The 24,209-nt window shown below is 42.4% G+C and overlaps 1 protein-coding gene across 4 annotated transcripts in view; it reads right to left on the bottom strand.

Annotated features, from left to right (window-relative positions):
• LOC106603477 (histone-lysine N-methyltransferase, H3 lysine-36 specific) overlaps window positions 1-4,960 on the bottom strand; it is a 51,091-nt gene extending 46,131 nt beyond the window's left edge. The window contains exons 1-2 of one of the 4 annotated variants that reach the window (XM_014197224.2): window positions 4,876-4,960; window positions 29-858 (exon numbers count right to left, since the gene is read on the bottom strand). In XM_014197224.2, coding sequence (XP_014052699.2) covers window positions 29-841 — 813 coding nt within the window. In that variant the 5' untranslated portion in view covers window positions 842-858; window positions 4,876-4,960. Of the gene's footprint in view, window positions 1-28; window positions 859-1,545; window positions 1,948-2,229; window positions 2,335-4,875 lie in introns of those variants that run through there. The other 3 variants (XM_014197223.2, XM_014197225.2, XM_014197219.2) reach the window with 3 other exon arrangements.
• Between the last annotated feature and the right edge of the window lie 19,249 nt (window positions 4,961-24,209).

Genomic DNA, 24,209 nt, shown 5'->3' with positions numbered 1-24,209 from the left:
TATGTAAAAGCTCAGTAGTAGGACTTGCCATTGCAGGCCCAGAGGGGCTATTCCCAAGAGAGAGAGGCTCACAGTCACTCCCCCAGTCCTCGTCTGACCCATCATGTGCTGTAAATGGGGGGACACCAGGGGACTGCAAGCCTTTACCCACAGACAGCCCTGGCTCTGGTATATTTTTAACCTTCAAGTTTAAAAGTCCACGAAGAGGTTCAGGTGACTTTCCAACTTTTCTCTCTCTGTCTGTCAGAGGCAACGCTATATCCTCATCATCCTCTGCATTATCATCATCATCATTCTCATCATCAAACAAAGTGGACTCAAAGTGCAGGTAGCCATTTGCAAAGGGGCTGTTGCTATCCAGTGAGAAGGCTGGACTGGGTGGGTCAGAGAAGCAACAGTCACTCTTCTTCTCCACACTAAGATTAGTCTTACTATTGTCTGTGTCTCTGCTGCCTGGCTGGGTAGCTGTGAGGGCCAAGGAATTTCCGATGTCAGTTTTCCCAACAGCATTCCGGGTATGCGAGTCTTCCCTGGAGCCCTGGGAGGCCCTCTCCCCGACTCCAGGTAGGCCCAGGTCCGGGTGGCTGACCATAGTGGTCAGGTGCTGTAGCCTTCTCAGAGGGCTGTAGGAGGAAGATAGGTCCTTGATGAACCCATAGGTGGATGTAGATTTCGGGGCAGGGGCGGTGGACAGCTGCATGGCACGTGGAGGGTCTAGTCTTGAATTGCGGTTATGGTGCTTTGAGCAGGGGGAGACAGGGTCATTGGGGGCAGAGGTCAATGTTGGGTCAGAGCAGCAGGCCTGAGCATCTTTGATGGGCAGTTCATAGGGCTGACTCATGCTGCCATGTCTCCATCCTAAACATAAAAGTAAAACAGAAATAGGTTTAAAGAAGTGATAGCAACTTTAATTGGATGGATTTTCAATTATTGATCACATATATTTAGTTGTCTATAATTATAGTCTATTTATTGTAAGCTATCAAAGAGCATGGCAAAAAAAAAATGATAAAAAGTTATTATTACTGAGCTTCATTATCTATTAAAGTGTGACATAGTTATCTTGCCCCACCTCAAAAAAAAATGAAGAATGAAAATAGGTATCAGGCAGCCACAATATCATCATCATTCCACCCCTCGACCCTGCCAAGAACGTGGAAACGTGGTAACCTACTGCACGTTTGGAAAGCCAACGGTCATGTTAAAATTAGACCAGCATAACTGTAATGACACGCTGTCCTTCCCAGCGACAACGAAGGGTTAAATTGATTTCAAAGGGCTGATGTAGAAATCGCGAATGTCCATGAATAAAATGGACAGCTCTTGACAGCGCCTGCCGCCTGTGCATCAACTCTGTGTGCCATGGCTCACGAGGCACCAGAGATAGTGCATAGCTGGCACGCTACAATACAGTATGGACACACAAGTTCACACAGCCACACATTCGTACAGACTTAACATCGACAGATGTCTACTGTAGATACACAATCACGGAATGTGTAAACAAAAAAAGCGGATGTCAATGATATGCCGCAATAATCTTACCATTGAAATGTCCGTCACCGCAAAAACAACTGTCAACCCTTTCATTTCTATAATTAAATGTGCTGTTTCCCAATTTTGTGAAAGCGGATAAGGAGAATCCCAGTAGCAGCAATACTAGGCCAGGATCCTGTGGACATACACTGTCTCTACTTGCGATAGCTGTTACTCCACCGGCGGCCCCTTCAAAAGATAAATATATGCATGCATTTCACTTACTGAGAGAACCACCCCTTTACAGCGACATATCATAGTGTGCTATAAGTTTCTAATTCCTTGTTACCTCATATTCAATGCATATTCTAATAAATGATTACTATTTCCTAGCTGTCGACCTGCCCCTTGCAGCCCCTGACTGCCCGTGTCTGTCTGAGAGAGCGGACCAATCGTCACTACCTCCCAACCCCCAGCATGAAGTATTTCTGAGGCTTTGAGTGCCACCAAAAATCCTAAAGATATGTGGAATGGAATAAAGACGCACATATTCCTCTCTGCTGGTCCAATCCTCGATTAATTATCACATTCATTTCTAATTACTCTCATTCACATTTATCACTAATGACATGCGTGCCTTTTGCTCAACTTGTGCCAACAATGGCATAATATCATACCCCAAATGGAAACCTCATGCGCTTTTTAAATTAAAGGATTATGTCTTCATGTAGATGCATTCTAATATGGCTATACCCGGAAAACGGATGGCTTCCTTTCCTTTAGACGAGTTGCAAAGCCTTATTTCCTCTGCTCACCGGGTCCTTCAAAATGGAGTCTGTTCACAAAAAACAGGCCACAAAGTGTTAAAATATGCTCGATATAAAGTTCACATCAAAGCGCACAAAATGTAACCGCAATTACGCACACGTTTCCAATCAATCCAAAACATTCCAAAGCCTCAATGCAAAGCTGCATTAATTACACACCTTCGAAGAAACTACATTCCACAATAATATTTAGTCTAAGCTATTTAGTGTATATGCTATAATATGACAGGTTACAGAAGACTCACGACGGGCAACTGTAACTGGTGTGTGTAGGGGGACAGTGTGCCAAAATGCTAATTTCCATAATGAATCCATCTTGCCCTGAACATCAAAATATGGTTTTAATCACGTATTGGCTTATTTGCTTGTTGCAAAGGAAATGATACAATGGTAGAGACCGTGGATACGCAGTGTGCTGTCCAATAATAAGCCTCTGAAAGGACACATCTATTGGGCGGTCGTCCTAGATAAATACACAACTATCAAATATGGAAAGCTGTTAATCAAATAACAGTTCTGTATTTCGAAAAGACGAGATATGGCTTCACACTCTCTATAAGATGAATATGCGATATTTTTCGTCGAGTGGAAAAACTGAAGCCTACGGAAGAACTGCGCTGCCTGCTCAGCCTCGCTCGCATGAGCCTGGTGGGAGAGGGCCTGCAGTGCACCGCAAACACACAGTCAAAACAGCGCCCCGACAGATCAAACACATTCATTCGTCTCCAAGCCCTAATAAACCCATCTTTCTTTCGTTTTTAGACAGATTTGTAACGAGAAAAATACCATAACATGATTTAAAGCCTCTCTATTTACATATCCGTCAAGAAATCGAGTTGAAGTAAACTGTTGAATCATCATCTTGCTACTGTATGTGAAGTGTGTTCCTCTATGCTCTGCTGTGTCTGTGCAGTTCGTAATGTCGGCAGTCAGTCAGAACAGAAAAACAATGGTGGTTAGAGACATCAGCACTTCAGTTGCACAATACTCAAAACTATATGTACCAGTCTATTCTTATCTCCTTTTACACAACATGCTTACCTGTAATGCCTGGTTTATAGACCTGTGCTCCTCCATCTCTACCCAAGCTGTGTTTTCACTATTCACCCTACAATGTGGACCCTTAGGAGTATCTTACCTGTACACAAGTCTCCATCATGTCTTCTTGTGTCAGAGTGATTGACAAGCAATTATAAAGTCTGTCACTGTCCATTAGTCTACTTACTGACAGCTCAATGTTGTCACTTATGTTAATGGCTTTGTCCATGACATGACTATAATGTATTTCAGTCATTTTCATTTCATTTCATTTCTGTCATTTAGCAGACGCTCTTATCCAGAGCGACTTACAGTAGTGAATGCATACATTTCATACATTTTTTTCTCGGTACTGGTCCCCCATGGGAATCGAACCCACAACCCTGGCGTTGCAAACACCATGCTCTACCAACTGAGCCACACGGGACCATTTGTCAGTCTTCATACTCATACTTTATTTGGTAACACTTTACTTGAATGAAGTCTCTGTCAAAAGGGCTACATTACACTGTTAGGCCTATAACACTGTTATAACACTGCCATTTGTTATGAACAGTAGTCAGCTTATGATTTATGATGGCATATGTCATGATCAGCTAATTGGCTAGGTTTAAAATGACCCAACTGGCTTAGCTAATTAACGTTGTCATGACCTTGAATTATATATATAATGTATTTTTACAACAGTGTTATAGGGTGTGTTAAACTGATCATAGGGGCTTTTAGTGAATCATATCTCCTTATGATTGAAAGTTTATGTGAAGTTTAATTGTCTGTTCAATACACTACTAAAAGTATAGAAAACTGTAATTGGCCCATTGATAATTTGAGGTCAGTGGGTCAATCAGATCTAACCCTACATGACCTCTAACCCTACAGTTATTGGTGGTGAATACAAAAAACCCTGGAAACTTAAGTAAACAACTAAGTCATGATGCATTGATTATACATAATACAACTTCATGATTGTGTGACTGTAATTATGTAACAGCAAATTATAACTTTTTACAGTATTTACTGGTTAATTTGGGTTTTGTGCTCTGACGATCGTGACAGTCAACCCTTCAAATCCACTGTAACACTGTCACCTCAATGAAGATGCCACACCCCTCCCTACCCACCATCACCTTCAAATCAAACCAACCTGCTTATGAGTTATGACTCATCTGGCAAAAAAACTGAAACTGTCCTTATTAGTAATAAATGAGATGTCTCAGAGGAGTGACAGTTTCTATTTCTGTCATCTCATCTATCACATTGCTACTAGTGTCTTCGAACAAAACAACCCCTCTTTCTCCTGAATAAGAATGAGTGCTTCAGCTAAGCCATTGGAGCATAATACCATACAGTGTTCCTCAAGCAGACACTTATTCAGGTGGGGAAGGAAGAGGGCAGAACCACCAAAACTACAGTAACATGTTTCTGTGTGTTGAAATCAAATCAAAATGATCACGATACATGCATTGCATTATCATCGTTGTCTGTTTGTGTGGTGGATGCAGCAGTGAGTTAAAGCCCTGGTTGGTATACTCACAGGCTCACGCCAGGCTCTGTTGTTGGAAGCCAGAGAGAGAGAGAGAAGGAGGGAAGAAGGGTGGAGGGAGGGCGGCTGTTTCCCGCAGCCCTGGGAACAGGAACTAGGCTGCCCCTTAGTGGCACGCCATTCCTCCCCCCACCCACCTGCAGCATTATGTATGAGACAGGAGCCAATTGGCTCAGAGGATATGCAGCTGGACATGGCTACACCCACTTATTAAAGATGTTAGAATCAAGAGGGCCTAAGAAAGCCCTACAACTCCAAGTCTTAAATATTTAAACATCCAGTGCAATATAATTAATCTTTAGATAAGATAATTTAAATAACGTGTTTGCACTTTAACAATATGTTGGTTACATAGAAAGCACTATATTTTCTCTCTAGAACGTGTTTACAGTAAATAACACTATTATAATACGATTTCAACTACATTGACAAATACAACCTCTCTCTGTGCACCCCGAAAAAGAAACAGACTCTAGAAGAACTGGCATACTGTACTTGTATGGCGTTTGTATGGCATATAATTCAGGTCACAAAAAAATAATTGAATTCAAGTGTGGCGGCCAAATGTCCCAGACGTTCATTCGGTTGTCAAGTAGTTAACACAGCCACAAAATCAAAATTGTCTATATCATGAAAAATTCATGAAAACAAAAATGTGCTTTTTGGTCTTCATTTAAGGCTAGGATTATGCATAACATTAGCAGTGTGGTTAATGCTTGGGTTAAGGTAAGGGTTAGGTTTAAAATCAGATTTTAAGAAGATAAATTATAGAAATGGGCGGGATTTTGCCATAACTATGACTTTGTAGCTGTAGTAAAGATGGTCTATTATGTTGACAAGATAGTCAAGTGACCACTCTGACAATGGAAATACATGTTCTCAAAGATGGAAAGCAGGTGGGAGGAGGCGAGATCAGGTGGGAACATTCTAGCCAATGAGAGGGCAGATACGTGAAAAGGCCATAGAGATAGATAGAGGACTCATCTTTCTATCTGTGCCATTATAGTGTATGTGATTGAATGGGCACATACGCCATTTTAAAGTAGTAAATTTTTTTCTTCTTATTCAATGGCACAACTCATAGGAATCCCCAGCCAGTTGACTACTTTAAAATGGTGGAAGCCCTCAATGAGTATATTTACATGCACACTAATTATTCAATATTAAACTAATTATGGCAGTAGGCCGAGTATGGAAATAGTAATGTAAACACCTTACTCTGCTTATCTTAATCGGTGTAAGGTCAAAATTGAAGTAAGCATACACCGATTAAAACATCTGGTTTTCTGAGCAATCTTTTGAATGATTAGGAAATATTAACAGTTTAATCTCATCCCAGCGGTGTATTTGATCTGCACATGTGCCAGCACCAGTAGCGCAAGCCTCGCTCTTATGCGTGAGTAAGTATGCGTCTTACAAATAGTTTTCACATACAAACTTTATATGTCCAAACTCCCAAGTTGCGCAGCGGTCTAAGGCACTGCATCTCAGTGCAAGAGGCGTCACTACAGTCCCTGGTTCGAATCCTGGCTGTATTATATCCGGCCGTGATTGGGAGTCCCATAGGGCGGCGCACAATTGGCCCAGCATCATCCGGGGTAGGCTGTCATTGAAATAAGAATTTGTTCTTAACTGACTTGACTAGTTAAATGTTTTTTTTTAAATAATAAAATATATTAAAACTTAGAATCAAATAGGTTTCACAAAAATAACATGGTCACTGTGGTAGAATGCTTATTTTTGATTGCCAATTTTCTGCATTAACAAAAGTCCCATCAGGTAGCCTGATTTCAGAGGTGTCCATCAGTAGAGGTTGGTTGGCGGAGCTATATGTGGACAGGCTCATTGTAATGGCTGGAATGTATTAATGGAATGGAGTCAAACTTGATTTCCATATGTTTGATGTGTTTGATACCGTTCTATCGATTCCATTCCAGCCATTACAATGAACCCGTCCTCCTATAGCTCTTTCCACCAGCATCCTCTGGTGTCCATGTAAACAGGATTATTAGGGAAATCGTTCTTCTTGCAAAGCATGTAAACATTTTCAACTATTATAGTCATCTGACTATCCACCATAATCATATTTTTGTGTGCATGTAACCATGCTTATTGGCAATATCCATGCTAAAATCGATCATATGCATGATGAGTCCTCTATCTATCTCTATGAAAAAAAGCACACCTCTGATGTAAAGTTATTTTTTCAAAGTTGCCGAAATGCCACGTGCATCCACTTATATCGGGCATTTGTAACAACCTAACCATTACGAAACTCCTATTTGATCCAATAATCCTCTTAGCAAATTAGCAATTACATTTTTTGTTGACAAAAATCGACATTCTCGTTAACCTAACGAAGCAGGCATAGAAAGACTCTCTCATTGGCCGCCATACAAAAATTCCTCACTTCGTGGGATTCTTCTCGGTGGAGATTTTGGGCAGTGAAACATCTCGCTTTGCCTCTTCTTCTCTGGCTGTACTGACGACTCTACCGGGCCTGCTGCCAACAGGCGCCACTGCACAACTCACTCCTTACTCCACCTAGTGGTCACATATAAGCTTGACCTCTGCCACCCAAAGCGACTTTTATTGTTTCAGTTGGTCTACAAGGGTTCTACAAGGGATGAATAGATATGGCTTTGTTCAGTAAAAACAAAAGCATTCAATATGATATTATTACATTAGCATAATTAATGTAAAGATAATTAGAGGTACAGTAATGGTAAATGTTTAGACATTTAAAATATAATTTCCTGATTAACCATTAACATTGACCTACAGCAGAAGTATGTTGAATCTTGGGCCTTCACTGAAAACATTTAAATAAAAAACAATACAATACATAGGCCTACTAAATTCAGCAAAAAAATAAACATCCCTTTTTCAGGACCCTGTCTTTCAAAGATAATTCGTAAAAATCCAAATAACTTCACAGATCTTCATTGTAAAAGGTTTAAACACTGTTTCCCATGCTTGTTCAATGAACCATAAACAATTAATGAACATGCACCTGTGGAACAGTCGTTAAGACACTAACAGCTTACAGATGGTAGGCAATTAAGGTCACAGTTATGAAAACTCAGGACACTAAAGAGGCCTTTCTACTGACTCTGAAAAACACCAAAAGAAAGATGCCCAGGGTCCCTGCTCATCTGCGTGAACGTGCCTTAAGCATGCTGCAAGGAGTCATGAGGACTGCAGATGTGGCCAGGGCAATAAATTGCGATGTCCGTACTGTGAGACGCCTAAGACAGGGAGACAGGACGGACAGTTGATCGTCCTCGCAGTGGCAGACCACGTGTAACAACACCTGCACAGGATCGATACATCCGAACATCACACCTGCGGTACAGGTACAGGATGGCAACAACAACTGCCCGAGTTACACCAGGAACGCACAATCCCTCCATCAGTGTTCAGACTGCCCGCAATAGGCTGAGAGAGGCTGGACTGAGGACTTGTAGGCCTGTTGTAAGGCAGGTCCTCACCAGACATCACCGGCAACAACGTTGCCTATGGGCACAAACCCACCGTTGCTGGACCAGACAGGACTGGCAAAAAGTGCTCTTCACTGACGAATCATGGTTTTGTCTCACCAGGGGTGATGGTCGGATTCGCGTTTATCGTCGAAGGAATGAGCGTTACACCGAGGCCTGTACTCTGGAGCGGGATCGATTTGGAGGTGGAGGGTCCGTCATGGTCTGGGGGGGGGGTGTCACAGCATCATCGGACTGAGCTTGTTGTCATTGCAGGTAATCTCAACGCTGTGCGTTACAGAGAAGACATCCTCCTCCCTCATGTGGTACACTTCTTGCAGGCTCATCCTGACATGACCCTCCAGCATGACAATGCCACTAGCCATACTGCTCGTTCTGTGCATGATTTCCTGCAAGACAGGAATGTCAGTGTTCTGCCATGACTAATCGAAGAGCCCGGATCTCAATCCCATTGAGCACGTCTGGGACCTGTTGGATCAGAGGGTTAGGGCTAGGGCCATTCCCCCCAGAAATGTCCGGGAACTTACAGCTGCCTTGGTGGAAGAGTGGGGTAACATCTCACAGCAAGAACTGGCAAATCTGGTGCAGTCCATGAGGAGGAGATGCACTGCAGTACTTAATGCAGCTGGTGGCCACACCAGATACTGACTGTTACTTTTGATTTTGAGCCCCTCTTTGTTCAGGGACACATTATTCCATTTCTGTTAGTCACATGTCTTTGGAACTTGTTCAGTTTATGTCTCAGTTGTTGAATGTTATCATGTACATACAAATACTTGCACATGTTAAGTTTGCTGAAAAAAAATGCAGTTGACAGTGAGAGGAAGTTTTGATTTTTTTTTACTTTGAAATAAACCTGTGGGGACATGATTCTACCACCAAGGGGCAGCACATCTTTCATGTTTTTAATGTCACATGGACAAGTACAGTGGCCTTTCTTACAAACTCAAAACCCAGCAATGCAATAATCATGGTAAAGGTGGAGGACAATGTTCCATCTGTTGCATGTCGCTTATACTGGTCCAGTGATACAAGGGACACAACATGATGATGAAACATGAATTAAATGAACATGAATTATTTCAACCTATCTATCTACACATTGACTTGATCTCATTGGCAAATATGGATAATCTTTACTTTAAAGTTCTGCACTTTTGCTATTAAAACCAATAAATAAATATGTTTATGTAACAACACAGACATCTCTCAAGAAGTTAGTTTGAAAATATATATTTCAGGTCGTTATTGTAAAAGATAATTTTTTCTCAATTACTTTCATAAAGGTAAATACATTAATATTTTAAATATATTACTTTCATTTGGTCACCATATTGAATCCAGATATGTGTAACACCTGTATTATGTCTTATGTGTAATAATGCAATTTAACATTGTAACAAATGAAGAAAATATAGAATACATGTGTATTTTACATGTAGATTGATTAGAAAAGGAAATTATAGATCTCACATCAGGAATTGTTTGAATAAGGCCCAACTGAATTCCTCAATTCACAAATGACAGAAACATAATTTCCAACAGGACAATATCTGAGAGTTTAAACTTTCCATCATTAGGCACTGAATAGCAGCTATAGCATTAACCTTTGTACCGACTGGGGAGATAATTGGGTGTGTGTAGGCGTGTATGCATAATTATGTATGTGTGTGTATGCTTATTTGTGTTTTTGTACGTTCATATGTGTGTATGTATGTGTGTGTGTGTGGGGGGGTGAGGTCGCTCGCTGATTAAGTTTTAGGCGTCTCTGTCACTATCTCACAAAGGAGAGTTTCCGGAGGCCCACGCTATCCTCCTCTCCCTCCCGGAACTCAGTATGTGGAATACTCTTCCTGTTGTTTTAAATTCCACTCCACTCCCCCGCTGCTTCCACCCCCGACCTTTCACCTCCCCGATCTCAGCTGTCAGCTGTCCTTGCCTGTGACAGCTCTCTCCTCTTTCTCTCCGTCTATCTCTCTATCCCATTCTGTTTCTATCACGCTCTCTCTCTCTCTCTCTCTCTCTCTCTCTCTCTGTCTCTCTCTCTCTCTCTCTCTATTGCCCTATTATTCTACCCATCTCTCCACACAGAGAACCTTAATTTACAAAGGTAGTTTCATGTAAACTGGGATTTGGGGACTGATTTGAGTGCATCGTGGTGAATTAATAGAGAACATGATGAGTGAAAGGAACATATGGACCCTCTCCCATCAAATCTGTTGACAGGACTCAAGTAACGTGCCTCTGACCCATTCATTCCTACATATCCCAATGGGCACAGTATTACGCACAGCTGATAAGTGAACTGTAATGTGAGGAACTGCAGTTTGTTGTGGCAGTCTCTTCTCTAACATAGGCCAACGTTGTTAGCCAGTTAGGAAAACAAATAATACACTGTCTGTGTTTGTAGCCCACATGCGGATAGCCCATGTTGAAATTCTTCAAGAGTTACGCTGCTCAATCGCTTGCTGTTAACAAGATTGCTTTTAACTTTCTCCTGTAGGTACGTTAACACCCTTAAGGGGAGGTAAGGGCATCTCTTATACAGTAGCTGTGTTTGCAAAATGACATGCACTATTTATGGGGATAACAGAGGGGGATCTGAGCACTCCATCAATTCCATTGGTACTATATAATCTAAACCCAGTTTTTCAGATTTATATTCAAAATCTGTCTAAAACAATATTCAAAGCTTGTAGTTTTAAACAATGGTAACAGACTGGGATGGACAGGACACATCAACCTACTAATGTAATGAAGAATGACAATAAAACAAGAAGGGATTTGATATTACACTGTTGTTTTTCATAATTGTAAAATAAACTAGATCAACCATCATCTTTGGGATTTTGAAGTTAGAAGTAATAACGCCCTCGGCTGAATCACTAGCAGATATGTTTTAAAGACTGCCTTAAACATCCTCTCTGCCTTTCTCAGAGCTCTTCACTCTCTCCATACACATGCAGTGAGCATATCTCTAACTTGAGAACAAGACACCAAAAAACCTATTGTTGGATATGAGTGTCCGGATGAATCCGTCCTCGCTACTTCCACACCAAATATCTTAGGAAACCATAAAAAAAAGTCACTTCAATTACTCTTTTCTCTCCAACCCGAGGTTTGGGCCCTTCCCCACACACACACACACACACACACACACACACACACACACACACACACACACACACACACACACACACACACACACACACACACACACACACACACACACACACACACTCACACATTAAAATAGAGTGAAAAGAAGAGGAAATCTTGAGTGGCTTTGAAAAGAGCGATTGGGAGAAGCCTCTTGTGCCGGGAGAAAGGGAAGATGTGAATAACAAGCATTGGGAAACAGCAGCCGATACAAAGTGCACTGGAGTAGCCATTCTCTCTGCCCGGGTTGAGTCTCCTCAAGGGGGGGCCGGGGTCTTCAGGAGCCCGAGACCTGCGTTTAATGAGAAATTCCTGGGGATTTAGAGGGGAGCAGAGGTCTTCATTTTCTCACTGCGCCCATGGCCCCCAATACCGGGAGGTGCAGGATCCTTTTGAGGAGCTCTGGGCCCTAAAGGAGGGGAGCCCCTATTCAGAGAGCTGGGGGCCTGCTGGATTATGTATATGAGCTGTGTCTCATAGGGCCACAGCCTGCCACATCGCTGAAGGAACCTGTGTAGGCGAGGGGAGACGGGTCTGTGCCTGCGTTGCCTACTGCAGCTGCATGCGTTGTGATGGTGAGTGCCCAGCGCTGGCCCTGGGGGCCCCTGACTGAGAGGCCCCTACAGCTGGCCCCTTGGCTCGGCCCCCGAACCAGCAGGCTGGACATTGTGCCGGAGCTTTGCTATGGACCGACTCGTACCCGTCACAAACAAACCCCACTGGGCTGCTGACGGCTGCATGGCTAGGCCTGGAGCTGGAGACAGTGTCCCGCCAGGACCCTGCTCCTCAGGACCCCAGAGAGAAGGCCGGGGCTGGCCTACATGGGGCCCGTCCAGTCCAAACCACCTGTCAGGACTAGAGCACAAAGCACAGTGAGGGGCTATGCCAGAAGAATTTGCTCCACTCTTGCACCGTGGACAGGGATGCCTCTGAATTAACAGTAGAGAGTTTTAGCTTGGGGTGCTTTTACATTGATCAGGCACAAAAAGAGAGTTGATAAGATGTTGAAAATCAAACCTTTATGTTAAAAATGTTAGAATACAACATTTTCGGCCTATACAGTTCTCCCAAAGGCATTTATGTTTACATGTATACTCATGGCTCTATTCAATCAGACCCGCTTTAGCCAACATCCACACAGAGATTGTTTTGACGGTGTCGGAGGTGGAACTGAGTTAGAGCTTTCAAATCCACAAGTGGCTCCCGGCATTATACCTAAAGCGGACATTGCCATTGGAATGTGAGACAGAATGTAATGTGGAATGTAATCTCCACCTCGATTAGGCTGATGGAAATACAAATTATTTTGTTGAATGATTTTTCAATTTGAGCATAATTTTTCTACATAGCACTTTCTCGTTCTGAACTTCAAACTCGAGTGGGGCGGGTGTGGCTTCGTCATAGTGATCGCAAGAGCAGCTGCTCACCGATTTGACGGCTCCAACGCAGTTCCACCTCCGACACTGCCAAAACATCCGCTATACGCGTGACTGCTATCGCCGGTTAATGCTTGATCTGATTGAATCTAGGCCTAGATTCAAAAATGACTGAGACCCCACATGACTGAGACCCCACACATAGACTCAGTCATTTTACTTTTAGCCATGGAATGTACAATTTATGGAATTGGAATTGACCCCAACTCTGATTAGCTTCATAAACTCTGAAATAAACTGTCTCTTTAGCAGACACTCTTTTACTGCTCTGTTTCCTCAGTGACCAGCACAAAAGCGTATGGCGTCTCTGAGACCAAGGTGTCCTCCACAGACCACTCAGCCTTCAACGAGTCTATTACCACCCACACCAAGACGAGAAAACCCTAATCTCAATCTGGAGCCAGACAAAGGCACAGATACAGACTGAGCACTATGCTATCTCTCTCTGGTAAAACAATAAACATCCTATTTATTTACAGGATACGTTTTACTATTGGGTACAAATAAAGAGATTTGCACTAAGAGGTCCTTCTTCTAGAAACCCACAGTCTAATTCATTTGTTTATTAAGGAGGGAGAGAAAAAGGTTTTGGCCTCCTTTCCTTTCGCTTGTTTCCAGTCAGGTTTAATGTGCATTTTGGCCTGGACAATGGCTGGCCAATTCATATGCAAAGGCAAGGTATATGGAGCGAGCCAGTTTTGCGGCCAGTTACACAGACTCTGATTGAGGGGCATTGGGTCATGACAGTGTCCCCTCCAACCCCACCCCGCACTCCCCTTCAGCCTGTTGTGGTCACCTCCCACCCCTATGAACCCCCCAAAAACGGAGGTTCTGCCCAGAGGGGCGCGGGGGGACAAAGCCTGCAGCCGTGAAATGGTCCTTGTAAAAGACTGGCGCTGTCCTCTCATTGAGATGTCAATCTGCATCGTAGCGCTGTGAGATGAGCTCTGTCATAGCTTGAGATAGACTAATAGTAGGGAGTCTAGATTGGGGGGTGATGGGGGCTGGTGTGTAAAGGGGGAGGGGGAGTGATGACCTAATGCTAACCAAGTCCCTCTCTATTCTTCCCTCTGGCTCTGCTAAAGAGGCCTAACTGACACTCCCACCACCCCTAAATACGATCCCTGCAGCACCATGGTTACAGACCCATCAGGTCCAAATGTGGGGAATGGAGGAGAAGAAGAAGAGGCAGATTGTATTGCAACCATACAGAGCCTTTCTCTTTATTCATGTCTGTATCCAATAACATACTGCATTCAGACTCAGCACCATGGGAACATACTTGGGAGATAAGCAAAGAAATATTCCAAGATCGTATCTATTGATATCATTTTTTAGGAGGTCTAGTCTATCTCCTAAACATACAAAAATGCCAAGACAAAAATAGGGTTAAGCCACCTGGATGTATATTTTTGGCTGATAAGGACTAGTCTGAGAGAAATCTAACCATCTTTTAGGCTAGATTAAGGTTAAGGGGTTAATTCATGACCATAGAGTCTGGCTGCTGCAGGGTTAAATCTTCATCATGGTTGTCAAAACTGATTGACATGTAACCTTTGAAAGAACGTCTGTCAGATGCCAGACCATTGGACTTGCTGGAGTTGTGACAGGAGGGCAGCAGTGCATGTGTGTGTGTGTGTGTGTGTGTGTGTGTGTGTGTGTGTGTGTGTGTGTGTGTGTGTGTGTGTGTGTGTGTGTGTGTGTGTGTGTGTGTGTGACCACGAGAGAGAAAGAGAGAGTGACCGAAAGAGAGGGCATGAGAAAGAAAGAGAGATGTCAAAATCCCACATCTATCAGGACAATAAGGCTGGCTGGGAATAGAATGTGAGAGCGACAGAGACAGAGAGAGACAAAGAGATAGTGTGGGAGATGGAGACACATAGAATAAAGACGTGACGGAGACAGAGAGACAGAGGGAGAATTAAACGAAAGCAGGGACACAAGATTAGAGGAAAATCCTAGTGACAGAGAAAGTATGGGAGGTAGAGACATATATTTGTTTATTTGATCCCCATTAGCTTTTGCAGAAGCATCAGCAACTTTTCCTGGGGTCCATAAAAAATTTAACATGAGAAGTAACAAAACACTGATCCACTGATAGACAAGGACAGTCACACAAATGTAAAATACAACGATACACAACAAATACAACTAAAAAACAATATAAATAATACAACAAAAAAATGATGCGTGTGTTAGTGTGTCTGTGTTTGTGTGTGTCCCCTCACAAGTTCCCGCCATTCCAGGAGATGTTGTTTAATCCGTTTTTTTAAAGGTAATTTTGCTGTTTGCTTGAGTAATTGGTTATGGATAGGAGTTCTGTGTGATCATGGCTCTGTATAATACTGTGCGGGTCCGTGAATTCGTTTTGGACTTGGGGACTGTGAAGAGACCCCTGGTGGCATGTCTTATGGGGTATGTATGGGTGTCTGAGCTGAATGTTATTTGATTATGCAGACAATCTGGAATTCTCATCACAGTAATATTTCTCATAAAAACTGGAAGAGAAGCAGTTAAAAATATTTTCTGCAGTGGGATAAATCAGGGTCACACAGAGTGATTATTGGTAGTCTTAAACAAATCTACTTTGAAACAAATGTATACACTTCACTCACATGGTTATGGCCTTTAAAAAAAGAAGATACCTGTACAATGTCAGATATAGAGTTAAAATGTATTTCATTTTGAGTTTGCATCAGAATATTACACTTTATATACATCACCAAAGACTGAAATATAACAAAACTGTTTGACATAGAAACACTGGATTTTCGTCTGTAAAAATAAATAAACTTTATTAATTATGAAATTATGAAAAATATTAATAACATTCCGCCCATGAGGCCTAAGAGGGCGCTTTTGGTCATTGACATCAAGAAAACGCTACTCTCTCATCAACCCTCAACCAGGAAAGACTGGCATACATCTTGTTGATGTTAGTTCTGTAGGTGCAGTTAAGGGCAAGGTGTGCTGTTCTGTTTTGAGCCAGCTGCATGTCTTTCTGTGTTGGACCATACCATATTACAGGACAGCAATCAAGATGGGACAAGACCAGAGCCTGAACAACTAGTACAGTTGATTTTTGTGTCAAAAATGCTATCATATTTTTATACCCTCCCCATCTTCACAATTTGACCATGATATTGAATATGTCTTGACCATGATAATTGACCATTGTCATGTCTGTGACTATCATTAAATGTGAACTTAATGATAGTCTATTATTTTATCAAATCAAATCTCTATGTGTAATTATTATTACGTGATTAAACTAATCATGTAAACTTTAATTAACTAGGAAGTCGGTGCACCACGGCAAACATTTTAATAGAGTCTATATTTCCATTTCCATTTCCATTTTAGTCATTTAGCAGACGCTCTTATCCAGAGCGACTTACAGTAGTGAATACATACATTTCATTTCATGCATTTTTTTTCCCCAAATCGACTCATCAGATATTTTCATATCTTATCAAAACAGCTGCTTGTTAATGAATTATTATTACCTCATCAGTTCTCATTACTGAACGTTGCAAACCCTTGGATATCTGCACGAACCCTAGCCTAAATGATGAATCAGTGATATACAAATGGGCTTAATTATATATTTACTAACTAACTAAATAATCACAGAAATACATAACAAACAACAGAAGATATTTGGGTTACTACATGATACAAAGAAAAAGTCCCTAGCGGACAAAGCCGATATGACAGCTTGGTAGACAAAGGAAAGGGGTGGGGACTGAGAAAGAGCGGGAAAGAAAAAATGGATTCACTACACACAGTTGATAATTATATTAATTGAAATGCTAATCCTTTGCACATGAACAGCCGCTCATTCGAGAATAATTGCAATGCATATATTTATGCCCGTATGTCGTTGTTGTATTCTCTGTTGGAATTGCCAATCCATCTGCTGGAGAGTCAGTTCCTCAGAGAGTCTCTGACTTCCCCAGAAGTCAGAGAATAGATGCTTCCGCGGTTGTCGGTATTCTTGTACTAGACTTACGTAATTTCCAGCTGCAGACTAGTAATTATACATCTAGGATTTGCTCTTATTCTGTAGTGATCGATAGTCTCAGAGTTTAACCATTTCCAGCTGTGTAGCCAAAACTACAGCTGTATGGTCTCTTTGGCCTATAGAGTTGTAGTTCTTAAAACCTGTTGGGGCTAGGGGGCAGTATTTTCACGGCCGGATGAAAAACGTACACAATTTAAACAGGTTTCTACTCTGGCTCAGAAAATATAATATGCATATTAGTAGATTTGGATAGAAAACACTCTGAAGTTTCTAAAACTGTTTGAATGGTGTCTGTGAGTATAACAGAACTCATATGGCTGGCAAAAAAACATGAGAAACATTTAATCAGGAAGTGGGAGAAATTAGAAATTTAGTTTTTGTTTTGAATCCCTTGAAAAACTACAGTGACATAGGATTTACCTTGCACCTCCTAACTCTTCCATTGGCTGTCAACAATCTTTAGGAACTGGTTTCAACCGTCAGCTGTTACCGGGCAGATAATTATGGCTCAGTCAATCATGGGCCAGTCTGAGGAGAGGTGTCTTATGATGCACGTGCACGTGACTTCGTCGTTTTTTTATTTTTCTTCTGGGATGAATACCTATTGCCCGGTTGTAAAATTATCGCAATTTTACGTTCAAAAATACCCTAAAGGATTGATTGTAAACATCGTTTGACGTGTTTCTACAAACGGTAATGGAACTTTGAATATTTCGTCTATGGATTTGCGTCCACGCCACATGGCATTGTAAAGTGTTCAGATGGGTCAACAAAACAGACGTATTTGGACATAAAAGATGGACTTTGCAGAACAAATAAACATTTCTTGTGGAAGTGGGTGCCCATCCGAGTGCATTCCGCCGAAGATCAGCAAAGGTAAGTAAATATTTCGAACATATTGTTAGAGATTTGTCGACACCGTGGTTGTAGGCTAACTGTATAGCTTAGCATTGAAGGCTAAGTTCTGTATTCAGAATATTGAACAATGTGCTTTTTCCGTAACGTTATTTTGAAATCTGACAGTTGTTGCATAAAGGAGTAGATTATCTCTAATTCTTTAAATAATTGTTATACATTTTATCAATGTTTATGAGTTCTTCTGTAAATTAAATGTGCCTATTCACCGATAGTTACGGGGAGAAAACATTTTCTGAACGTCACGCGCCAATGTAAAAATTGGGTTTTTGGATATAAATATAAACTTGATCGAACAAAAAATGCATGTATTGTCTAACATGATGTCATAGGAGTGTCATCTGATGAAGATTGTCAAAGGTTAGTGCTTAATTTTAGCTGTATATCTGGTTTTGTGATGGCTATCGTGCTTGGAAAATGGCTTTTCTTTTTTTTTGCTGAGGTGCCATGCTAAAATAATCTAATGTTTTGCTTTCACCGTAAAGCCTTTTTGAAATCGGACAATGTGATTGGATTAACGAGTAGAGTATCTTTAAAATGCCGTATAATACTTGAATTTTAATTTTGAGATTATTTGGTTTTGAATATCGCGCCGTGCAATCTCACTGGTTGTTGTCCAACCAATCCCGTTAGCGGGATTGTATCTCGAAGGGGTCCTTCGAGATACAGCTCCATATTTTTTGGTCTAATGTAAATTTCGTCAGGAGTGGGTTTTATACACTTCTGAGAAAAGGGCGGTCCACGACGTCGATGTAATGTCTATGCTCACATGGGTGTGCTTACTGACTGGGTAAAACTTTACATGAAAACCCATATTTTCTCCTTTAGAAGGTTAACATCACATTACATCTTTTCACAAATAGTTTCATGTTTAATCACATACGTTTCACAATATTTAGATGTAAACTTGACATCTGGGAAATGTACACTTTAAGAGATACAGTTATGTGTGTTTCGTGTCCTTCATGAGATCACCAAATGAAACACACTCATCATGACTGTCCCTTAAGTGTCCACGGACCACTCCCACATTCTCAAAATTAGAAAGGTTGTTTAAACTTTTGATGTCCAAGTGTCTCTCTGTGTTTCACAGTTTACATTCCAATCTCGAACACTACAGAACATGGGGCAGCGTATTTTATGACCGGCCATAAAACAGCCGACTTCTCTCTCTACGAGAGAGAGCACGCTGTGGAGCGGACCCACTGTAACTTAATCCTTCAGATCGTCACAGGAGAGTTATGACACCATTCAATGTTATACCTACAGTAAGAGTTTAGCTTCCTCAACTTGCTCAATGGTCACACCCTTTATGCACAACTCCAGTTGAGGTTTTGTCTGGCTTTGTCTTTTTAATGTTTGAACCAAATACAAAAGCTTTTAGTTTAGATGTATTTAAGACCAGTTTATTATGAATCACCCATTCTGATACTGACTCTAACTCCTTATTTAGAATTTCAGTGAGCTCACTGGCTTTGGGTGCTGACATGTAGAGTTTCGAATCATCCGCACATTTAGTCATTCTAGCTTTCTGTAAGAACAGTGGCAAATCATTTGTAAAAAATAGAGAAAATTAAAGGCCCAAGGCAACTGCCCTGAGGGACACCGCACTGCACATACAGTATCTGATGTTAGAGAATCTTCCATTGAAGAACACTCTCTTGGTTCTATTAAATAAATAACTCTCCAACCATGTGTGGACAGGTGATGTAAATCCATAGCAAGTGCGTTTCTTCAATAACAATTTATGACCAACAACATCAAAGGCTGCACTGAAATCTAACAATACAGCTCCAAATATAATTTTATCATCCATTTCTTTTAACCAACCATCTGTCATCTGAGTCAATGCAGTACATACACTACCGTTCAAAAGTTTGGGGTCACTTAGAAATGTCTTTGTTTTTGAAAGAAAAGCACATGTTTTGTCCATTAAAATAACATCAAATTGATCAGAAATACAGTGTAGACATTGTTAATGTTGTAAATGACTATTGTAGCTGGAAACGGATGATTTTTAATGGAATATCTACACAGGCGTACAGACAGAGGCCCATTATCAGCAACCATCACTCCTGTGTTCCAATGGCACGTTGTGTTAGCTAATCGAAGTTTATCAGTTTAAAAGGTTAACTGCTCATTAGAAAACCCTTTTGCAATTATGTTAGCACAGCTGAAAACTGTTGTCCTGATTAAAGAAGCAATAAAACTGACCTTCTTTAGACTAGTTGAGTATCTGGAGCATCAGCATTTATAGTTTCGATTACAGCCTCAAAATTTTCAGAAACAAATAACTTTCTCCTGAAACTCGTCAGTCTATTCTTGTTCTGAGAAATGAAGGCTATTCTATGCGAGAAATTGCCAAGAAACTGAAGATCTCGTACAATGCTGTGTACTACTCCCTTCACAGAACAGCGCAAACTGGCTCTAACCAGAATAGAAAGAGGAATGGGAGGCCCCGGTGCACAACTGAGCAAGATGACAAGAACATTAGAGAGTCTAGTTTGAGAAACAGACGCCTCACAAGTCCTCAACTGGCAGATTAATTAAATAGTACCTGTAAAACGCCAGTATACATTCGGAAAGTCATTAGTGAACTTGTTCTCTGAAAAATAGCATTGTATTTGGTCATACACAATTATCTCCATCAGTTTACTAAGAACAGGCAGCAATATGGTAGCAAAGAGAAAGAGGATGTATTGCAATGGTTTCATGGAAATATCTGTATTTGTTTAATTAATGCAAAGTGCAGCCTATGCATGCAAATGGGAGACTGAATTGCATTGAAGTGAGCTGGTACAGGAAGGAAAGAGTCAGAGTGTGAGATTGACATGGCAGCATGTATTTGCATGGGGCCTCTGAGTTGGAGAGTGACGGGGGAATGTGATAGGAAAACAAATGTGTGCTGATAGCTTTTGCATGGCACTAACTCACATCAAGACATCTCAGAGAGAGGAGAGAACGAAAATGTAGAAAATAGCAGAAATAGAGGATAGACAAGGTGAAATGGCAGAGTGGACAGCTCACGGCCCTGGGCAGTATTTAAGGTTAGACAGATGCACGCATTCACGCATGCACACACACTCAAACACACACATACAACAAACCCATTGACACCTAAGATGAGGCTAAGATGAGCAGGGCTGAGCTGAACCCTAACCTCTGACCTTGACCACAGCCGGTGGGAAGATTCTCCTTTCCTTTCCTGTCCCTGGTTCCCACCGGGAGTCTTGACCCACCGGAACACCATCCTTTTCTCCCTACGGACTCACTATTACCTCCTCCAAACACATGCACACAAACACTAGTCCATCTCATCCCATCCTCCAGTCATAACCCATAAATCAATGAATCAAATTCTATTCATAATTGAATCAATAACCTATCCCATCCCTCACACTCCTTATTAACCACTACTCCCCAGCCTCTGTTCCAATCCACACCTACTGAAATCCCCCCCATCCGCTCCCCATAGCAATCAACCCCTAACTCCTCTTCCCCACTTCTTCTCCTCTACACCTCTGACATCCCGGCCCCCTCCTCCTAAGAATGATGACACCATTAATTAGAACCCACCACGTCGCTCACGTGTTCAGGCAAGGCTCAATATCTACAACAGTGACCAAGGGACGGTTGACTGAGCCCCAGCTCTCCCACGCCTTTGAACTCTGTTTTGGGGTTCTGGCGGGACAGTCACTACAGTCACTGGGCTTTAAACTACCCTCTCAGTCGGCTCTTTGTGCCGAGCCGCTACACCATTTCACGACCATTCATTTCACGATCATTGAGGAACTGGAACATCCCCTGAGGTACGAAACTCGGACTGGGGACCTGGTTGCTGCAGCTGATGGAATTGTCTTCCTCTGTTTGTTGTTGTAAGGAGACACAAGGAGGGTTTTGGAGGGAGAGCTGCAGAGAAAACAAAGAGTCTAGAGTCCTTCAAAGACGACCAAGTGATGGCATGATTTTGTTTGTTGAATAAATTAACCAGACAGTGACATTGGAGGAGTCAGGAGTATAAGATAGTCTCTCTTAAGTGTTGTTAACCAGGCCCTTTTTTCCAGATGGTGGATGGGGGAGAACAAAATGTTTTTAAATGGTGAAAGTGTTTTTCATAGAATTTGACACACTGGTTTTGGAATCTTGGCACAATCAAATTTGTGGGAGAAAATGTCAACATGTCTCATTTGAGAAAAAAAAAATGTCTCATAAAGTTTATAGTATATAACAATTCTGTGGCCCATGTTTTTACGGGCATACTGCCTCTGTGAGCCCCCTTTGTGACACACGTCTCTCTGGCTCTCTCTCTCCCTCACTCACGAACGCATGCACACACGGACGTACACACACACACACCGAGAGAGAGGGAGAAAGAAAAAAAGAAAGAGTGTAGCTTGTGAAACATCCCCAAGCAATGTAATGAAAGCTAAAAAGCGACAAAAGCTTGTAGCATGACATGTGGAACAACTTTGGTATCGGAGACTGTGACAGAGAATGCAAAACTGTTCCCCGAATCCCGTGTTCAAAAATGGACTATGTATATTTGGGTCCTGTTGGTGGCTAGTCTTCTGGGACTGGCTTGTTTGTTTAGACTGGAGGCAGTAGTAATGTGGTGGAGAACAACCTAGGAGACTAGCCTGGAATGTGGCTCATAGCACTCCTCAGGCCCCATCAAAGCCTTCCTGCACCTCTCCCTCCCGGCCCAGGACACTACCGTCCTTCTCAGGAGGGTCCCACGACTCCTCTCTCCTCATCCCCCTCTCTCCGCTTTCTCACTCCCTCCATCCCTCCACCCACAGACAAGAAAGGGGGACTTTTCTAGGCCTTCTCCTCCCTTTTTCCTCCTCCCCAGCCCAAGCTAGAACAATGAGGGACAGTGTGGGATGAATGCAGGGAGCTCGCCTCTGGCTACCAACATCCTGGACTTCCTCCCCTCTCACCTTTTAATTGGTCACACTGCCTGGTGCTGTGTGACGCCTCTGTTTTCCACCCAGTGGCGTTGGTTGTGCTAGGCTGGGGCCTCTGAACCTCCAGACAGAGGGGCTCCTGTCCTGGGCGTGCTGGGCTTTCCATGATGGAGCCTTGCTAGTTACTTACCTGTCTGTCTGCATAGCTAGTTATTATTGCTATTGTGCGTTATGGGTTCATATAAAAATGTTAAAGGGGAAAAATATGAATTAGGCGTATTGTTGTAAATGCTTGAACATTTCTCTCTCTCTCTCTCTCTCTCCTTTCTCTCACCTCTCTCTTTCTATCTGTCATCTCTCCCCGTCTTTCCCTCCCCCCCTTCAATCTAATGTTCTCCCAACCCTCACCCTCACCCTCACCCCACTATCCCATCCCCCCTCTCTGGTGGAGTTGGCCCATGGTGCTGTGTGGTAAGGTCGCTGAGCTCAGCTTGTCCCTGACAGCTTGACTCCCCCGGTCACGAGGGCTCTCGCCAGCCTGTCTCTCCCAACAGCACCAGTCTCAACTCTGGGAGACAGGCTGGGGGAGGTGGATGGGTGAGCCGTGTGTGTGTGTGTGTGTGTGTGTGTGTGTGTGTGTGTGTGTGTGTGTGTGTGTGTGTGTGTGTGTGTGTGTGTGTGTGTGTGTGTGTGTGTGTGTGTGTGTGTGTGTGTGTGTGTGTGTGTGTGTGTGTGTGTGTGTGAGTGTGTGTGTGAGACCTGGATTGTCACGACAGCTGGGTCTTCAGAAGCAGCAGATTAAAGTAAAACAATGAGGTAGAACAAACATCTCTCCCTGAGAGGAGAGAAACAGACAGGGCTTTCTCTATCCCAGAGATCTCAAACAAACAAAGAAAACAACCTGATCACACAGACATGCTCACACTGTCACGTACACATACACGCACAGCCTACCTGTCCTTGTCTGTCCATCCAGGCAGAAGGAGAGACCCAACTGTCACCTCTCGTCCTTGACTGCACCACCAACAGACCATCACCGGACCCCCACTCAACACCCACCTCGGCTGCCACTCCCTGTGCAGAGGATGAGCTGGGCCTTCTGGAGAGATGGAGATTGGGCTGTTTTTTTGCCCAGATCTGTGTGTGTGGTAGTGATTGATTGAGTGAGTGAGAGAGTCACTTGCTTTGGCAATGTAAACATATACTCAGCAAAAAAAGAAACGTCCCTTTTTCAGGACCCTGACTTTCAAAGATAAAAATCCAAATAACTTCACAGATCTTCATTGTAAAGGCTTTAAACACTGTTTCCCATTCTTGTTCAATGAACCAAAAACAATTAATGAACATGCACCTGTTGAACGGTAGGCAATTAAGGTCACAGTTA

Source organism: Salmo salar, chromosome ssa04, assembly GCF_905237065.1.
Source record: "Salmo salar chromosome ssa04, Ssal_v3.1, whole genome shotgun sequence".
Lineage (NCBI taxonomy): Eukaryota > Metazoa > Chordata > Actinopteri > Salmoniformes > Salmonidae > Salmo > Salmo salar.
This window is presented reverse-complemented; position numbering and strand designations above follow the sequence as displayed.